This window comes from Puma concolor, chromosome B2, assembly GCF_028749965.1.
Source record: "Puma concolor isolate L17-30 chromosome B2, mPumCon1.1.hap2, whole genome shotgun sequence".
NCBI classification, from domain to species: domain Eukaryota; kingdom Metazoa; phylum Chordata; class Mammalia; order Carnivora; family Felidae; genus Puma; species Puma concolor.
Genome location: NC_141671.1, coordinates 25,827,138 through 25,843,901, shown reverse-complemented (window position 1 = coordinate 25,843,901; position 16,764 = coordinate 25,827,138). Strand labels below are relative to the sequence as shown.

At 47.6% G+C, this 16,764-nt stretch overlaps 1 protein-coding gene and 1 long non-coding RNA gene across 2 annotated transcripts; one reads left to right on the top strand and one right to left on the bottom strand.

Annotated features, from left to right (window-relative positions):
* Positions 1 to 271: 271 nt before the first annotated feature.
* Positions 272 to 4,232, bottom strand: TUBB2A (tubulin beta 2A class IIa). Its single transcript, XM_086706409.1, has 4 exons — positions 4,074 to 4,232; positions 2,680 to 2,788; positions 2,214 to 2,324; positions 272 to 1,527 (listed from the first exon to the last, which is right to left on the bottom strand). Exons 1-4 carry the CDS (start codon positions 4,128 to 4,130, stop codon positions 467 to 469), a joined length of 1,338 nt encoding a protein of 445 aa, XP_086562535.1. The 5' UTR covers positions 4,131 to 4,232; the 3' UTR covers positions 272 to 466.
* Positions 4,233 to 4,239: 7 nt separating this feature from the next.
* On the top strand, positions 4,240 to 7,820 carry LOC147580806 (uncharacterized). The gene is made up of 2 exons (XR_015251118.1): positions 4,240 to 6,159; positions 6,534 to 7,820. It is a non-coding gene; the product is annotated as an uncharacterized LOC147580806 (long non-coding RNA).
* The last annotated feature ends 8,944 nt before the right edge of the window (positions 7,821 to 16,764 follow it).

Genomic DNA, 16,764 nt, shown 5'->3' with positions numbered 1-16,764 from the left:
CAGAAGCATTTACTGGAAGGGCACCCGGGTGGCTCAGTCATGAGCTCACTGTTCTGGATGTTGAGCCTGGTGTCCAGTTCTGCCCTAACAGTGCAGAGCCTGCTTGGAATCCTCTCTCCCTCTCCCTCTGCCCCTCCACCACTTGTGCGCACGCTTTCTCTCAAATAAATATTAAAAAAGAAAAAAAAAAGATAAGATGTAGTGAGTTAAAAACCAAAAAAAGCATTTAGTGGAATAAAAATTACCTGAAATGAAAAAAGAGACCACACAGTTTTAGACACATGCTTTTTTATTAGTATAGATATCTTAGACAATACTGTAATTTTAGGAGTTCCACATTATTACATCAACAGTGTGAATTTCTGACAGAGGCAAAACTGAGCACCATAGTATACAAATAGAAAGACCATGCTTGATTGAGGACAACAGAAGTTCACTAAAGATGCACGATGTATTTGAGAAGTCCTTAAGCCTCGTCCTCGCCCTCCTCCTCCTCGAACTCGCCCTGCTCGTCGGCCGTGGCGTCCTGGTACTGCTGGTACTCGGACACCAGGTCGTTCATGTTGCTCTCGGCCTCGGTGAACTCCATCTCATCCATGCCCTCGCCCGTGTACCAGTGCAGGAAGGCCTTGCGCCGGAACATGGCCGTGAACTGCTCCGAGATGCGCTTGAACAGCTCCTGGATGGCCGTGCTGTTGCCGATGAAGGTGGCCGACATCTTGAGGCCGCGCGGCGGGATGTCGCACACGGCCGTCTTCACGTTGTTGGGGATCCACTCGACGAAGTAGCTGCTGTTCTTGTTCTGCACGTTGAGCATCTGCTCGTCCACCTCCTTCATGGACATGCGGCCGCGGAAGATGGCAGCCACGGTCAGGTAGCGGCCGTGGCGCGGGTCGCACGCGGCCATCATGTTCTTGGAGTCGAACATCTGCTGGGTCAGCTCGGGCACCGTCAGCGCGCGGTACTGCTGGCTGCCCCGGCTGGTGAGCGGCGCGAAGCCGGGCATGAAGAAGTGCAGGCGCGGGAAGGGCACCATGTTCACGGCCAGCTTGCGCAGGTCGGCGTTCAGCTGGCCCGGGAAGCGCAGGCAGGTGGTCACCCCGCTCATGGTCGCCGACACCAGGTGGTTGAGGTCGCCGTACGTGGGGGTGGTCAGTTTCAGGGTACGGAAGCAGATGTCGTACAGAGCCTCGTTGTCAATGGAGTAGGTTTCATCTGTGTTCTCCACCAGCTGGTGCACCGACAGGGTGGCGTTGTAGGGCTCGACCACCGTGTCTGACACCTTGGGCGAGGGCATGACGCTGAAGGTGTTCATGATGCGGTCGGGGTACTCCTCCCGGATCTTGCTGATGAGCAGGGTGCCCATTCCAGACCCTGTGCCGCCCCCCAGCGAGTGGGTCAGCTGGAAGCCCTGCAGACAGTCACAGCTTTCTGATTCCTTCCTCACCACGTCCAGGACCGAGTCGACCAGCTCGGCTCCCTCTGTGTAGTGGCCCTTTGCCCAGTTGTTTCCAGCACCGCTCTGGCCTGCCAGAGGGAAAGGAGAATATTAGACACTAAAACATAAGGAAATCTGAATTCTTTCATTTTGACTATAGACTAATCTTGGAATTGCAGATTCTTCTCTTTTAGATATGCTTTCTTACAGAAAATTTTCTATACATCCATGATCTTCAAAAACACTGGAGATCATAAGCAAGTTTATTCATATGGAGTTATTAACTGATCAAGAAGACGGTTTAACAAAACCCAACTGGTTTTAAAATCAGGAACAGGAAGCTTCTGTGAATAGGTTTAATAAACAGGCAAGGGCAAGGGTACAATATGATCCAAAAAGAAGATGGGCTCCAAGCCGCTGTCTCCACTTCTGGTCACAACCTGTGCCTTTGGCCTTTGGCTTCCTGAAGTGGTTACCTGCTGTCTCGGGCCCTCTGACATTACCGGCAGCCTGTTACCCTTCCTGTTGGAAGGTTCATCACTGCTCAGTATTCTTTACTGCCACGGGCTGCTCTGCAGTAGGAGCACCATAGAAGCCCTCTGCAGGCTGACAGCTCTTTGAGCTGCCCAGAGAGGGGCCAGAGAAGTGGCCAGGACCCAAGGCTGTCCATGGACACACAATCTCCACCTTAGCATTCAGCACCAAGAACGATGATTTCCACAGTGTTGAGAAAGGAGACTCACTGAGCCATTTGCCATGGATCAGGACTACATACCGAACACGAAGTTGTCTGGCCTGAAGATCTGGCCAAATGGTCCAGACCTGACCGAGTCCATGGTGCCTGGCTCCAGATCCACCAGGATGGCCCGAGGTACGTATTTGTTACCTGTGGGGAACAGAGCCACACTTAGACCTGCAGTGGGCAAGGGAATCACAGGCAAGACTGTGCTCTATGTGCCTTTCACGGCAGAATCATTAGAGAAAATTCTAGCATCTGAGGCAAAAGTGAGCAGAGGTGCTTTTCTGCTTTAAAAGAGATGATGGCATGCTTAGTCATGGCAAACATGCAGGAGTCGTAAGGAACTATAAAGTGTATTTTTGCCAGTTGACATTAAAAATGAATGCAAGAAGCATGTCTTTGGCATTTGTACGTTCCTAGCACATTCCGTCTGCCACGGTATGCAAAGCAAGGTTGACTGGGCAAGAAAACAAAACCAAACAAAAAACACTGTAATAATCACCAGCAGCTTCGTTGTAGTACACATTGATTCTCTCCAGCTGCAAGTCACTGTCTCCATGGTAACTGCCAGTGGGGTCGATCCCATGCTCATCACTGATGACCTCCCAAAACTGGGGAGAAAAAAAAACAACACATGATGGCCTAGCATCCTAAATATCAAGAAGGATGGCCCTTTTCTCCCTGTCATGTCCTTGGAACAGTGGCCATTGTGGTCAGACAGTGGAGGAGTCCTATAGGCCCAAGCCCCTGTTCCTCCAGCAGCTGCTGCAGAGGGGCTTGGAAATCTGCAGAGCATCGGCCATATTATGGCGACAGACTGCAAAGCTGGGAAGGGCACTGAACCAGGAGGGTGAGCCCAGCAGATCCCCTTCTAGGGAAAGCTATGGATGCTGGGGAGGCCATCACCCCCAGGCAGGGCTGAATGTCACAGCATCCCAGCTGATGGACGGGTCCTGCCACCCAGGGCCAAGGACCACTTGGACCCCGCCCTGAGAGACTGCCTCCAGGGATCAATGTCTCCTGGCGCAAACCCCACCCAGCCCTCCAGGCAGCACAGTTTTCTACCACTGACATCCTGTGGCCTGTCGCCCCTGCCCCCCCGCAGGGGATGGTTGGGGAAGGGCAGGCAGGAGGAATCTGGGAGCCCGACTGGGGACAGTGGCCAGAGCAGGGCACGCTGAGGGCACAGGCTCCATTGTGAATTTGCAGCAGGAAAGGGGGCGGGGAGGTTGGGGTGGGCAATATGGCGGTTCTGAAAGAGACCACGTCCTTGTCCAGGCGCCCGCCCACACCCTTGCACCACGCTGGCTCCTGCCTCGCCCACTGCGGTGGGAAGTCCCAGCCCCAGGACGGTCACCTGCCGCCTTCCAGACAGGAAGTCAGACTCTGACATTATGTATCATCACGTCCAGATGGTGCTCATATTAGGGAAATTATCTAACATCCTCGTCTTTGTAACCCGACAAGAAGTCTCTCTAGCTTGTCACCCCAATGACATTGCATTTTTTTCATTCAAACTATAAAGGAAAATAAACAAATTGAATTCCACATGAGGCCACTGGATTAATAAGACCTCTGCCCCTACCCAAATTTCAGAGAGTAATACATCCAGGGTAATGTCGACTACGTCTGGCAGAAGGGCCGTGTCCGAGGAAATTTCAAAAGGCCTTGATTAAAGGCACACACAACTGCGTCGCCGCGCGCATCGTGGCAGGTTGTGTGGCTTCCTGGGCCCCGCCCGGCGGCCGCGCCGAGAATGCGCCACCGGGCCGGCGGGCTACCGCCGCCTCCCCCCGGCCCCTTCCCTGCACCCTGGGGTCCCGCCGCCCCTGACCCGGGTCCGCACCCTCGGGGCCTGCCGCCCCCTGCCCAGCCCCTGCCGGGCGGTGCGCCCACCTTGGCGCCGATCTGGTTGCCGCACTGGCCCGCCTGGATGTGCACGATCTCGCGCATGGTGCCGGCTGCGGAGAGGGTGGAGGCGCTGGCCCTCGGAGCTGTGCACGGCGCGACCGGCGGACTCCGCAGCAGAGACCAGTCGCCGCCCCCCAGCCCAGCCTTTTATATGGGGGGACTGGTCCCCTCCCCGGTCTGGCCTGCGATGACGTAATGGAGGGCGGGGCTGGGGGCGGCGCCGCGGGGACTGCGGCACCGCGAGGGGGAGCTGGGGCGCGGTGCGAGGTGCGGGGGCGCTCCGGCCTGACTGCTGACTGCAGGGAGGGCGCCCGGCACCTTCGTCCGGCGGCCAAGGGCGGTGTCGAGGCATCGGGCCCAGCCAGCCGCGGTCGGCTCGATCCACGGACGCTGCCCCACCCTTGAACTGGGTCCTTCAGTAAACTGCATCCACACCCACCTTTCCACTCTGGATACCCGAGAGGGGCTGGAAACCTGGGTCGCGGAACCAGGGGGAGGGGCTGCCTCCAAAAGGGGTCCTCGCCTCCTCGGAAGGGCGAGAGGCAGCGAGTACCCTTTGGAGCAGGGAGACTAGGAGTGATAGTGGGCTCTAGGTCTGTTCGCTAAGCTTTCCTGCCTGCCTCTCTAGGCAGGGTCCCCGAGTCCCGGCCGCATTCTTTTTCTATTTAGGGTGGGAATTCGCAGCTAGTCTAAACGAGGGGAGGGGGCGCAGGGTGGGGAAGAGTGAGGGGTTTCTCGGTGAGAGCAGATGGGAACTGTGTTCAAGGAAACCAAGGATGGCAGGGTGGCATTTTCCTTCTACTTGTGAGGAAGGTGGTTGGTTTGGGAGGGTGCTGGATTTGTCTCAGTCTGCTTTGGGTCTTCTTCATAAAAACCACTTAAATGTGGAAAATTCTGCGTGCGAGAGTGTGTGTCAGAGAGGATATTCTAGCCACACATCAGCCCAGGTATGTGTGCCTTGCATTCAGTATGTCACCTGGAGCTCACCGCAGCCTTATAGAGCTGCCCAGTCTGGTTCAAAGGCCACCAGCCACGTGTGACTACTAAACACTTGAAATGTAGGTAGTCTAAATTGAGATGTGCTTTAAGTGTAAGTATTCACTGGATTTCGTGGACTGGGCACGTTAAACGGCTGTAAAATATTCCATTACTACTTTTGTATATTGATTACATATCAAAATAATATTGTGGATCTATTTTTAAAATTAATTTCACTCATTTTTCTTTACCTTTTTAAATGACTGCTGCACTAGTAGTGACTACTGGAAAAATTTGTTACCTTTGTGACTCATGTGGTATTTCTATTGAACAGCCCTGTTCTAGAGTAAATGTAATGACTCTCCCAATTTCGCAGCTCGGAGAAGGAGGCTCAAAGAGCTGACTAGCTACAAAGCTAGTAAGTGAGGACATCTAGATCCTTCTACAAAGACAAAGCCCAGGTGAGTTTTAAAGGCTTGGTCAGGTTGACGTAACACCCAATCTTAATTATTCTCAAAGATGATCCTGAACATTGGGCTAGGTGAGCAGGGACCTGGGGACTGTTTTTGTTTCCCTGCACATACTCCTTTTCCTCTCTGGGGCCAGTTTCTCCAACTATAAAATGATGATAATTATAGGTGCCCTGCAGCCAGCTTTGTGAGTAGGAAATGAGAAGCTCTATATGAAAGCAAGTCAAGTTTATGGAGCAAAACTGCCCCCCATAAAACCAAGCTGATGCTGTCGTTATAAGTAGGAAGCCTGCTTGCCATGTTAATAGTGGGCATGTATCAGAGGCGGGCAGTGCCATGGCTTCATCACACCTGCTTTAAGAAGCCAGTCCTTTGGGGTCCTCTCAGAACCAGTCAGGTGCCTGATGCCCTGTCTCAGAAAGGGATGGGTTTCCTAGGCTCTCTCCTCCCCTCCCTCCCCTTGCAGATGGGCCCCCAGTACACAGTCCATCCCACTGATACTGTTCCCAGGTTCCTAAGGCCTGGCCTGCTACCTTCTCCCCATGTCTGCCTCCAACTAGGACATCTTGGACTCTTCATGACCAGCCAAGCTTGGTCCCCTCCAGAGAATGGCCCTGCCCCAGGTAACTTCACCAATAGCACAGTACCACAAAGATTTTCTGGAGATAATTGCCTCTGGCCTTGTTGTTGCCTTCAAGATGGGGACTTGGGGCCAAATAGCAGAAGATGTGACATGATAGGGACCTTACTGGGGACATGGGACCCTGACAGGGGTGCTTTTCCCTACCTGTGGAGGGCTAGATCACCCTCACGGATGGTGCCCCCTCTGCTTTGTTTTGGTTGGGTCCTTAAGCACATCACCTACCTTCTCTGAGCCTCTGTTACCATATCCGAAACATGGAAATCTGTTTTTGTTATGTTGTGTATGTGAGACACAATGTGAGCTGGACATTTAGTGAACATGCAGTCAATAAATAAATGACAACATTGATTACAGCAGGCCCAGGCACATGAGGACTGCCCGTGGATTACTGGCAACAAATGTCCTTGGCCGAGGCTCCCTCCTCCCGCCACCCAGTCTGCATCCAGCCTGCTTTCTCCTCTGCTCACTCCTCCCCCAGTCCCCGCCCCTGTTGTCTGTTGGAATATAATCAAAGAAGCACACAGGCAGATTTTTAAATAATGCCTGCCCAGCCTCAGGTGACTCATCCGATGGCTGTGAGCTCCAACTCTCCTCCATGTGGGCGTCGCCAGCACCACCACATTGTCACACAGCAAAGCTATGCTGCACAGCACCCATGCAGATGATAACAGGGGAAACGAGGCCCACTGATCCGCCCCTTCCCTGGAACAGGCTTTTGGCAAGCTTTGGGGAAAGGTGGTTTTCTCCCCTACGCTCCTGTATAAAAAGGAGCAGATCTTCTGGCTGTTGGGCAGGGTGGTGGGGGAGGAGAGCCAACATCCTCCTGCCACCTGTCATTTCCTGCTTTGGACTTGATGTCACTGTCGAGTGTTTGAGCCATCCCTTCCCTGAAGGCACTTTGGGGTGATGATGACAAAATTCAGACTGGAAAGGAAAGGAGTGAATTCCCAGTAGAAGGCTGGGCCGGGCCTGCATTTTACAGAGGGACTCAGGATCTCACGTTTCGCTCTGCTGGGCTGTTCTTATTTCCTGCCTTCCATGAGAGGAGTCTTGTGAAAGCACCCTGGAGATGTGGGATGATGATGAACATTGCTCTCAGTGGATGCCATCTCTAACGCGACACATGTGATCTGGTTGAGAGAGATTTAATTGGGATTCTGAAATTTTGAGCATCAGTAGAATAATGAAAACCCAAGAGCCATTCCAGCAGTAAAGTTGTATGAATTATTCTGGAACAGTCTCACAGTGTATTTGTTTGTGTCCTCAGAGGAGGTCCAGGGGACAAAGCACTTCCACTTCTGTTTCCTGTGAAACTCGTCTAAAATAGCCTTGCCTGCTATATGTGTGCTGTGAGCACACATCTTCACGCTTTTGAATAAAAGCATTTCTTTATGAAGATGGAGGAAATTTACTTAAAGCACCTAAAGTGCCTCCTCTTTATAAAGACCACCTAGGTGTCAGTTGATTATCCTACTCTTGATTTTAGCTCAGGACATGATCCCAGGGTTGTGGGGTCCAGCTCCGCACCTAGTGTGGAGCCCACTTAAGATTCTTTCTCTCCCCCTGCCCCTCTCCTCTGCTCGTGCTCTCTCTCTCTAAAATAAAAATAAATAGGGGCACCTGGGTGTCTCAGTCGGTTAAGCGTCTGACTCTTGGTTTCCTCTCAGGTTATGATCTCACGGTTTGTGAGTTCGAGCCCCATGTCAGGCACTGCTCTGATAGCATGGAGCCTGCTTGGGATTCTCTCTCTCTCCCTCTCTCTCGTCCCTCCCCTGGTCACTCTCTCTCTCAAAATAAATAAATTTTTTTTTTCAACGTTTATTTATTTTTGGGACAGAGAGAAACAGAGCATGAACGGGGGAGGGGCAGAGAGAGAGGGAGACACAGAATCAGAAACAGGCTCCAGGCTCTGAGCCATCAGCCCAGAGCCTGACGCGGGGCTCGAACTCACGGACGGCGAGATCGTGACCTGGCTGAAGCCGGACGCTTAACCGACTGCGCCACCCAGGCGCCCCTAAATAAATTTTTTAAAATTAGTAAAATAAAAATAAATAAAATAAATAAAAATAAAAAATTAAAAGACTGCTAAAAGTATAAATAGTCTGAGCCCCAATTTAACTTACTTTGAAAATGTCATTTCCACCACGTTATAGTTTATAAATGTTTGCACCAGATAATAATAATTTGGAGTAAATATATGGCAATGTTTTTTAGCCCCTTCTAGAATGTTTCATTCCCAGTATGTGTTACTTTTACTAGAATTGTCAATCTGGACCTTTCAAAATAGAAAACAACAAATATGTGTGTGTGTATGTATGTGTGTGTGTGTGTGTGTGTGTGTGTATAATATACACATACATTATATACACATATATATTTTATTATGGTAAGAAAACTTATTTTACATATTCATACTTTCTGACTACAAAATTAGAAATTTTAGAAAATACTAAAGAACATTGAGTGTCTTTCTACCCTTCTCTGTATGTGCTTTTCTTCTTCCTTTTCCTGGTCATTTGGGTGTTTCTGTTTGTTCTTTTTTAACATCATTTCAGTTACGTTCACCTTGGACATTAGAAATGAAGAAATACTATATTTTTTTATGCCACGACCTAAATCACAGTCTTACAAATTCTCAAACATATGTAACCTTCTCCCAACTGTTACCATTTTCCCCATAATCTAGAGCATCTGGAACATACCAGATTCTCCAAACTCTGCTTCACACACCCAGGGCTGTTCACATGACTGGAATGAATTTCCCCCATTCAGCCCACTCCCACATTGCCTGGATGGAATTAAGAGCACAGGCCCTGGATGGAGTGGGTGCAAATCCTTACTCTAACACTCATTAGCTGTGTGACTGAGAGAAAGTTACTTAACCTCTCTGTGCTTCAATTGCTTCATCAGTAAAGTGGTAATCATAATAGCACCTACTTCTTAGAGTTGCTACAAGGACCAAATGAATTAATATGTGAAAGCAATTAGAATACCACCTGCCCCATAGTAAGTGTTATATAAATATTAGCTATTATAATTGGTATTATTTCCTTCCTTCCCTCTTTCCTTCCTTCCAGGGAGCTCCTGTCCATAAATCAGGGCTCACCTCCAATGTCACTTTTTCTGTGATGCTCCTTCTTTTGTACCTCATAATATTGTGTACACACCTTCATGTTATCATCTTGACCATTAGTCCCTGAGATGAATTACAGCAAGGAAAAGTACTATTGCAGAAATAAGCACACAGAAGAACTGGGCAAGCAGTGAGCTGAGGCACCATTTGAATGCTGTTTCCCCTCCCAAACCCCAAGGGCCTACAGGTCAACGGGTGTTACCACACCGTGCAGGAAGCTCTGAGCCTGAGCACCCCCACAGGACACTACCAGCTCCTAGAGGAGGCGTGGAACACAAGAGAACCTATTCTCATCATTTCCAACTTTCTGGCTCCCTCGCCACCTGTTTTCTGTATACAGACTTTTTTTCACACCAAAATCTGAGTTGCAAAGAATCTGGGCGAGGCCAGCCATGCTGACTCCCATGGGGCCAAGCCGGGTGCACAAAAGGTGCTGGTCATTTTCCTGGAAGCTCCAGGGCTCAAGTTGTGTTCTGTTTCACCATCAAGGCAAATGGTGATTACGGAAAGGTTGACATCAGCATTTTCCTCCCTGTGGTGAGAAAGCCATTAAGTTGTGCAGAGCCTAATAATTCTACCTTCTGCTGAAAGCGTGCTAGGGAGAGGCTTCCAGAGCTCATAGGCGGGGAGTGCCAGGAGCTGTTGCCCTGGCGTCCTTGGCCCAGTGGCTGCAGCTCTGGCCGGGCTTTGCCATCCTGGAAGGTGTTCCAGGCCTTCTCAGTGCCTCAACGCAAACTCTCAGTGTTTTAGCCCATAATGTAGGAATCACCCCCCTCTCTGCCCACCACCATGGGCTGTACAGCTGTCTCAAGAATGGTCTTTGGGGGTCTTTGGGTGGTTCAGTCGGTTGAGCGTCTGACTCTTGATTTTGGCTCAGGGTATGATCCCAGGGTCATGAGATCGAATCCCACACAGGGCTCTGTGCTGGGCATGGAGCCTGCTTGGGATTCTCTCTCTCCCTTTCTCTGCCCCTCCCCCACTCTCTCTCAAAGAGATAAATAAATAAAATATTTATATATAAAATAAAACACTTCTAAAGAATGGTCTGTGCAAGCAACCGCCACCACTCAGAAAACACCTAGGGGGAGAATGCACTCAAAATACAAAGTGCCTTTTGTTTTTAATTACAATATTGAGGTACATTTTTTAAAAGCTTTATTGGACCTAGCGCATTTAAGTTACAGAATAGTATAGTCGCGCGGGGCCTCCTCCATCGTACAGCCAGGAGTCTTCAGAGAAAACTCTAAACTGTCTCTCATCATGATTTCCCAACTAATTCCCAGAAATACTTGCTATGACTGAGTAGAAATACTACTACTTTTTTGTAATCAGTTTTGTTTTGTTTTATTTTTACTGGAAGCCTGTGTGTCCCACTCCCCATCTACCCTCTGACAACCATCAGTTTGTTCTCTGTATTTATAGGTCTGATTCCGTTTTTCATTTATTTGTCTTTTAGATTCTCCATATGAGTGAAATCATGTGGTATTTGTCTTTTTAGTCTGACTTATTTCACTTAGCACAATACCGTCTAGGTCCATCCATATTGTCACAAATTACATGAACTCATCCTTTTTATGGCTGCATAATATTCGTGTGTGTGTGTGTGTGTCTATGTATGTGTGTGTGTGTACCACACCTTCCTTATTCATTCACCTATGGATGGACACGGGGTTACTTCCATATCTTGGCTATAGTAAATAATACTGCAATAAACATAGGGGTGCATATATCTTTTAGAATCAGTATTTTCATTTTCTTTGAGTAAATACCTGGTAGTGGAATTATTGAATCATACAGTATTTCTATTTTTAATTTTTTGAGTATCCTTCATACTGTTTTCCACAGTGGCTGTACCAATTTACATTCCCACCAACAATGCACAAGGGTTCCTTTTTCTCCACATATTTGCAAACATTTATTATTTCTTATCTTGTTGATTTTAGCCATTCTGACAGGTATAAGGTGATATCTCATTGTGGTTTTGATTCGCATTTCCCTGATGATGAGTGATGCTCATCTTTTCATGTACCTGTTGTCCATTTGTATGTCTTCTTTAGGAAAATGTCTATTCAAGTCCTCTGTCCATATTTTAATTGGATTGTTTGTTTGTGGTTTTTTTTTTTTTTTTTTTTGGTGTTGAGTTGTGTAAGTTCTTAATATATTGTGGGTATTAACCCCTTATCAGATATATAATTTGCAAATATCTTCTGCCATTGAGTAGGTTGTCTTTTAGTTGATGATTTCCTTCACTGTGTAGAAGCTTTTCATTTTGATGAAGTCCCAATAATTTATTTTTGCTTTTGTTTCCCTTGCTTTAGGAGACAGTTCTAGAAAAACGTTGCTACAGCTGATGTCAGAGAAATTACTGCCTGTGCTCTCTTCTAGGAATTCTATGGTTTCAGGTCTCACATTTAGGTCTTTAATCCATTTTGAATTTATTTTTGTGTATGAAAGAAAATGGTCCAGTTTCATTCTTTTGCATGTAGCTGACCAATTTTCCCAATACCATTTATTGTCATGCTACAGGACTATACTGTCTTCGCCACTGTATAGTCCTGTAATCAGTTATTCTTTATGCCTAATTGTCATGTAGTACAAAAATAGTAATAGGCAGCATTTCAAATATGTGGTAGATGAAAGTTGTTAAATTTATTATTTAACTATACCAAATTTTGTTGAACACTCATAGTCTGATGCTTGTGTAACATGCTACCAATAGTTTTGGTATCTTAATTACCAAAACTATTTATTAATTATGAGGAATATTTGTTATTTCCACTCTTTTAATATTACCAGTAAAGCCAATTTTGCCCATTTTACAAGTTTACCACAATAAGTATAGCACTTACTAGTTTTCAAGACCTAAGAAAATGTTTGAGATGGGGTGGGGAGGAAAACTCCAAAATATAAAAAGAATACTACAATAGTAATATTCATAAATGTTTAATTGCATACCTACCAAACATAGCAGTCAATTAGTCAAATGTAACTTAACTTTTATATCATAACATAAAAATATTGCAATTAGTGTAAACATGAAATAATTAGATTCTTTTGATAACCAGAAGAAAGAAGGAGGTATGGGGACAAATATGTTGGGAAAGGCATCCTCTGAGAGGGATTTAACAAGAGCTGAGAATGTTGAAAGAGGAAAAGGAGGGGCACATTGTGTGCACAACTAGGTGAAAATGAAAGGGGAGGAGATGTCTTGGACCAGTCATTTCCCCTCACTGGCCAGCAGGGGGTGCACTGGCCAAGCACAGCTTTGTTGCTCTGTGTGTGTTGGGGGACTAGGGGAGGGTTAGGCCTTTGGGTGAGTTTTAGGATAGAGGAGCAATGTGCAACCAGACATAACTATGTACTGGGTGTTTCAGAGTCAAATTTCTGTTAACTCAGGGAATACTATGTTGATTCACAGATGACTTTTAAGATTGGATAGTTTTGCAATGAATGAGGCATTTGGATCCTGTTGAGATGCCAATACTGAGATTGGAGAAATGAAGCTGAACATAGTGCACAGGCTGAGGCTTTCCATAGTGGGGAGAGCCCACTATACACTGAGTACAGGAATAGTAAGAGAGGGAAAAGGCCCAGCAAGATTAGGAGCTGAGTCAATAAATGAACTGTCAAGTCTGATGAGATGCTGGGACCAGAACCTGCTGTCCAATCTTAATTTGGAGTTGAAAGGAAGTGATGGAAAAGCAAGACAAGGAAAACAGGAAGTACATGTAGAAGGAAAGTTAGAATGGGCCCTCAACCCTGCAGGGCTGCCTCAAAAAATCTTATGTTGCTACTCAGAGCCCAGCCTAAGCTAGCAATTTCCACTATAGCCACCTGTAGTTGCAAATTTAACTTACTGAATTGGGACCAGTCCTAAGTAAAATTGTAAGGGTGGTTAAATTTCCCTTTTAATTCTTTTTATCACCTCTTGCTACTCTTCCTGAAATTTGAGCACACAAGCTCTATCCCTTTATGAAAATCTGTACCAAAAAAACATTTAATATCAGTCAATTAAGGTCTTATTTTGATAAGTATATTAGCTTTTCCAAGAACATTCACATTGATCCATAGACTTCTGTGGCCAAAGGGGATCTGAAAATCATATTTTCTAAAATTAAAAGAAATTCCAAAATAAATCTATCTTGGTCTCTGCCCCCTCTTTGCAGAATTCCTAGAAAGAAGTCATATAGCCTGTCCTTGAACACCTACCTGCCTTAGTAGGATGCTCACTGCAGCACCAACTGTTGCACTATTGTGTGACAAGTACTATACATATGTCATTTCATTTAATCCTTGCAATAACCCTCTGAAGTACATACTGTTAAGATCACTTTCTGGAAAAAGAAGCTAAGGCTCAGAGAGAATGAATACTTGCCCAAGGCCATACAACTAGTAAGTAGAAACATCATGTACTCTGTGAACATAGATTCAAATGTCAGAACCAGACGTTTCAAAGACCATGTGCTTTCCATTCCCCAAACTGTCCATTTGGAGAGGGCAGAATTCTAACACAGATCTGAGAGCCACCTGGCCCTGGGGTGTACACGACCTTTTCCCAGTTACTCAAACACTAATCTAGGTACTACTGTGAAGGGATTTTGCACATATAATTAAGATTCCAGTCAGCTGACCTTAAAATAGGGAGATTATGTGGGTGGGCCTCCTCTAATCACATGAACTCCTTTAAAGCAAAGAATTTTTTCCAGCTGGTAGTAGAAGAAGACATCAGAATTTTGAAGCAGTAGAGACACTCTCCTGCTGGCCTTGAAGGAGCTGCTACCACGTGGAGATGTCCAGGTGGCAGGCAACATCAGGCAGCTTCTAGGATCAGAGAATGGCCTCTGATCAACAGCCAGCAAGCAAACAGGAACCTCAGACCTATGAGTGCGAGGAACTGACTTTTGCCAATCACCCAAGGCCATGGAAGAGGGTCATGGGCTCTAGATGGAGCTGCTCAGGATGGTCAGTTGAGGACATGAGCAGAGACCCATGACTCTTGCCCCCAGAAACTATAAGATGATTATGATGCTTTAAGCCACTGTGTGGTAACCTATCCCACAGCAATAAAAAACGACAGGATCTCCTCTTTGGTGAGTGTCTTAGGTCAGTCCCCCACAAGCCAACCTGAGACAAGGTTTACTAGGGAGTGAAGTTTACTAGGGAGGTGGTTCCAGGAAGCAGCAAGAGGGTAGTGAGGAACCAAACCAGGAAAGGGAAGTCCCCAAGCTGCATTTGCAAGCAGGTTACTGGGGTGGGCACAGGGCTCCACAGTGGGGGATCTGTAAGGGACCAGAATTGTCACACCAAGAGCCAGGAAAGCTGGCCTATTTTGCCTCTAGTCTGTCCTTTAACAGTCCTCCTTCCAAAGGGGCATTGTGGGCAGGACATGCAGTAGGGGTTCTGGGAAGAATGAAGGTCACAGGAACATGGCCTGGTACCAACAGTGTCTGCTACAAAGTTCCTTAGAAAGTTCCTTCCTATCTATTGATACATACCATTTAGCCATTGGTTCAGGTTTGGTTCGTCAGCTAAAGATGTGTATCTTCTCCACACTTTTCAGATACCCGCAGTTTTCATACTCCTAAGGTATTGCCTCACTGGCTAAACATTTCAAGTTTCTTCCTGGACTCCCTCCCCGCAGCCCCATGAAACAGGATTTTGAGTTCAGAACTAGTTCGATTGTTCTTGACTATGAGCTATGAATGCAGCTCGGACCACATCAGCTTCTGGGCAGCCTCATCATACTGGTGACTCATAAGAAGCTGTCCTGGTTCTTTGTGGAGTTGCTAAGATCTCACTCTTCCTGTTCCTCCGCTGTTAGTATTTGGATTGTAGGGAAGGACATTTTGTCTGCAGGTGATCTTGGGCACCATTAGGGGCTGATAAAGGCACCATGTTCATGACCAGTTTGTACAGGTCTGCATTCAGTATTTAATGTACTTAATGTAGGTACAATCAATAAACAGGCAAGGGCAAGGGTACAATATGATCCAAAAAGAAGATGGGCTCCAAGCTGCTGTCTCCACTTCTGGTCACAACCTGTGCCTTTGGCCTTTGGCTTCCTGAAGTGGTTACCTGCTGTCTCGGGCCCTCTGACATTACCGGCAGCCTGTTACCCTTCCTGTTGGAAGGTTCATCACTGCTCAGTATTCTTTACTGCCACGGGCTGCTCTGCAGTAGGAGCACCATAGAAGCCCTCTGCAGGCTGACAGCTCTTTGAGCTGCCCAGAGAGGGGCCAGAGAAGTGGCCAGGACCCAAGGCTGTCCATGGACACACAATCTCCACCTTAGCATTCAGCACCAAGAACGATGATTTCCACAGTGTTGAGAAAGGAGACTCACTGAGCCATTTGCCATGGATCAGGACTACATACCGAACACGAAGTTGTCTGGCCTGAAGATCTGGCCAAATGGTCCAGACCTGACCGAGTCCATGGTGCCTGGCTCCAGATCCACCAGGATGGCCCGAGGTACGTATTTGTTACCTGTGGGGAACAGAGCCACACTTAGACCTGCAGTGGGCAAGGGAATCACAGGCAAGACTGTGCTTTATGTGCCTTTCACGGCAGAATCATTAGAGAAAATTCTAGCATCTGAGGCAAAAGTGAGCAGAGGTGCTTTTCTGCTTTAAAAGAGATGATGGCATGCTTAGTCATGGCAAACATGCAGGAGTCGTAAGGAACTATAAAGTGTATTTTTGCCAGTTGACATTAAAAATGAATGCAAGAAGCATGTCTTTGGCATTTGTACGTTCCTAGCACATTCCGTCTGCCACGGTATGCAAAGCAAGGTTGACTGGGCAAGAAAACAAAACCAAACAAAAAACACTGTAATAATCACCAGCAGCTTCGTTGTAGTACACATTGATTCTCTCCAGCTGCAAGTCACTGTCTCCATGGTAACTGCCAGTGGGGTCGATCCCATGCTCATCACTGATGACCTCCCAAAACTGGGGAGAAAAAAAAACAACACATGATGGCCTAGCATCCTAAATATCAAGAAGGATGGCCCTTTTCTCCCTGTCATGTCCTTGGAACAGTGGCCATTGTGGTCAGACAGTGGAGGAGTCCTATAGGCCCAAGCCCCTGTTCCTCCAGCAGCTGCTGCAGAGGGGCTTGGAAATCTGCAGAGCATCGGCCATATTATGGCGACAGACTGCAAAGCTGGGAAGGGCACTGAACCAGGAGGGTGAGCCCAGCAGATCCCCTTCTAGGGAAAGCTATGGATGCTGGGGAGGCCATCACCCCCAGGCAGGGCTGAATGTCACAGCATCCCAGCTGATGGACGGGTCCTGCCACCCAGGGCCAAGGACCACTTGGACCCCGCCCTGAGAGACTGCCTCCAGGGATCAATGTCTCCTGGCGCAAACCCCACCCAGCCCTCCAGGCAGCACAGTTTTCTACCACTGACATCCTGTGGCCTGTCGCCCCTGCCCCCCCACAGGGGATGGTT

Excerpts from the sequence above, each read along its gene's own strand:
- TUBB2A (XM_086706409.1), bottom strand. The coding sequence starts at position 4,130 with ATGCGCGAGATCGTGCACATCCAGGCGGGCCAGTGCGGCAACCAGATC. Across the intron at positions 2,325-2,679 it reads GTACTACAACGAAGCTGCTG|GTAACAAATACGTACCTCGG; the intron begins GTGATTATTACA and ends TGTTCCCCACAG. Across the intron at positions 1,528-2,213 it reads GCCAGACAACTTCGTGTTCG|GCCAGAGCGGTGCTGGAAAC; the intron begins GTATGTAGTCCT and ends TCCCTCTGGCAG.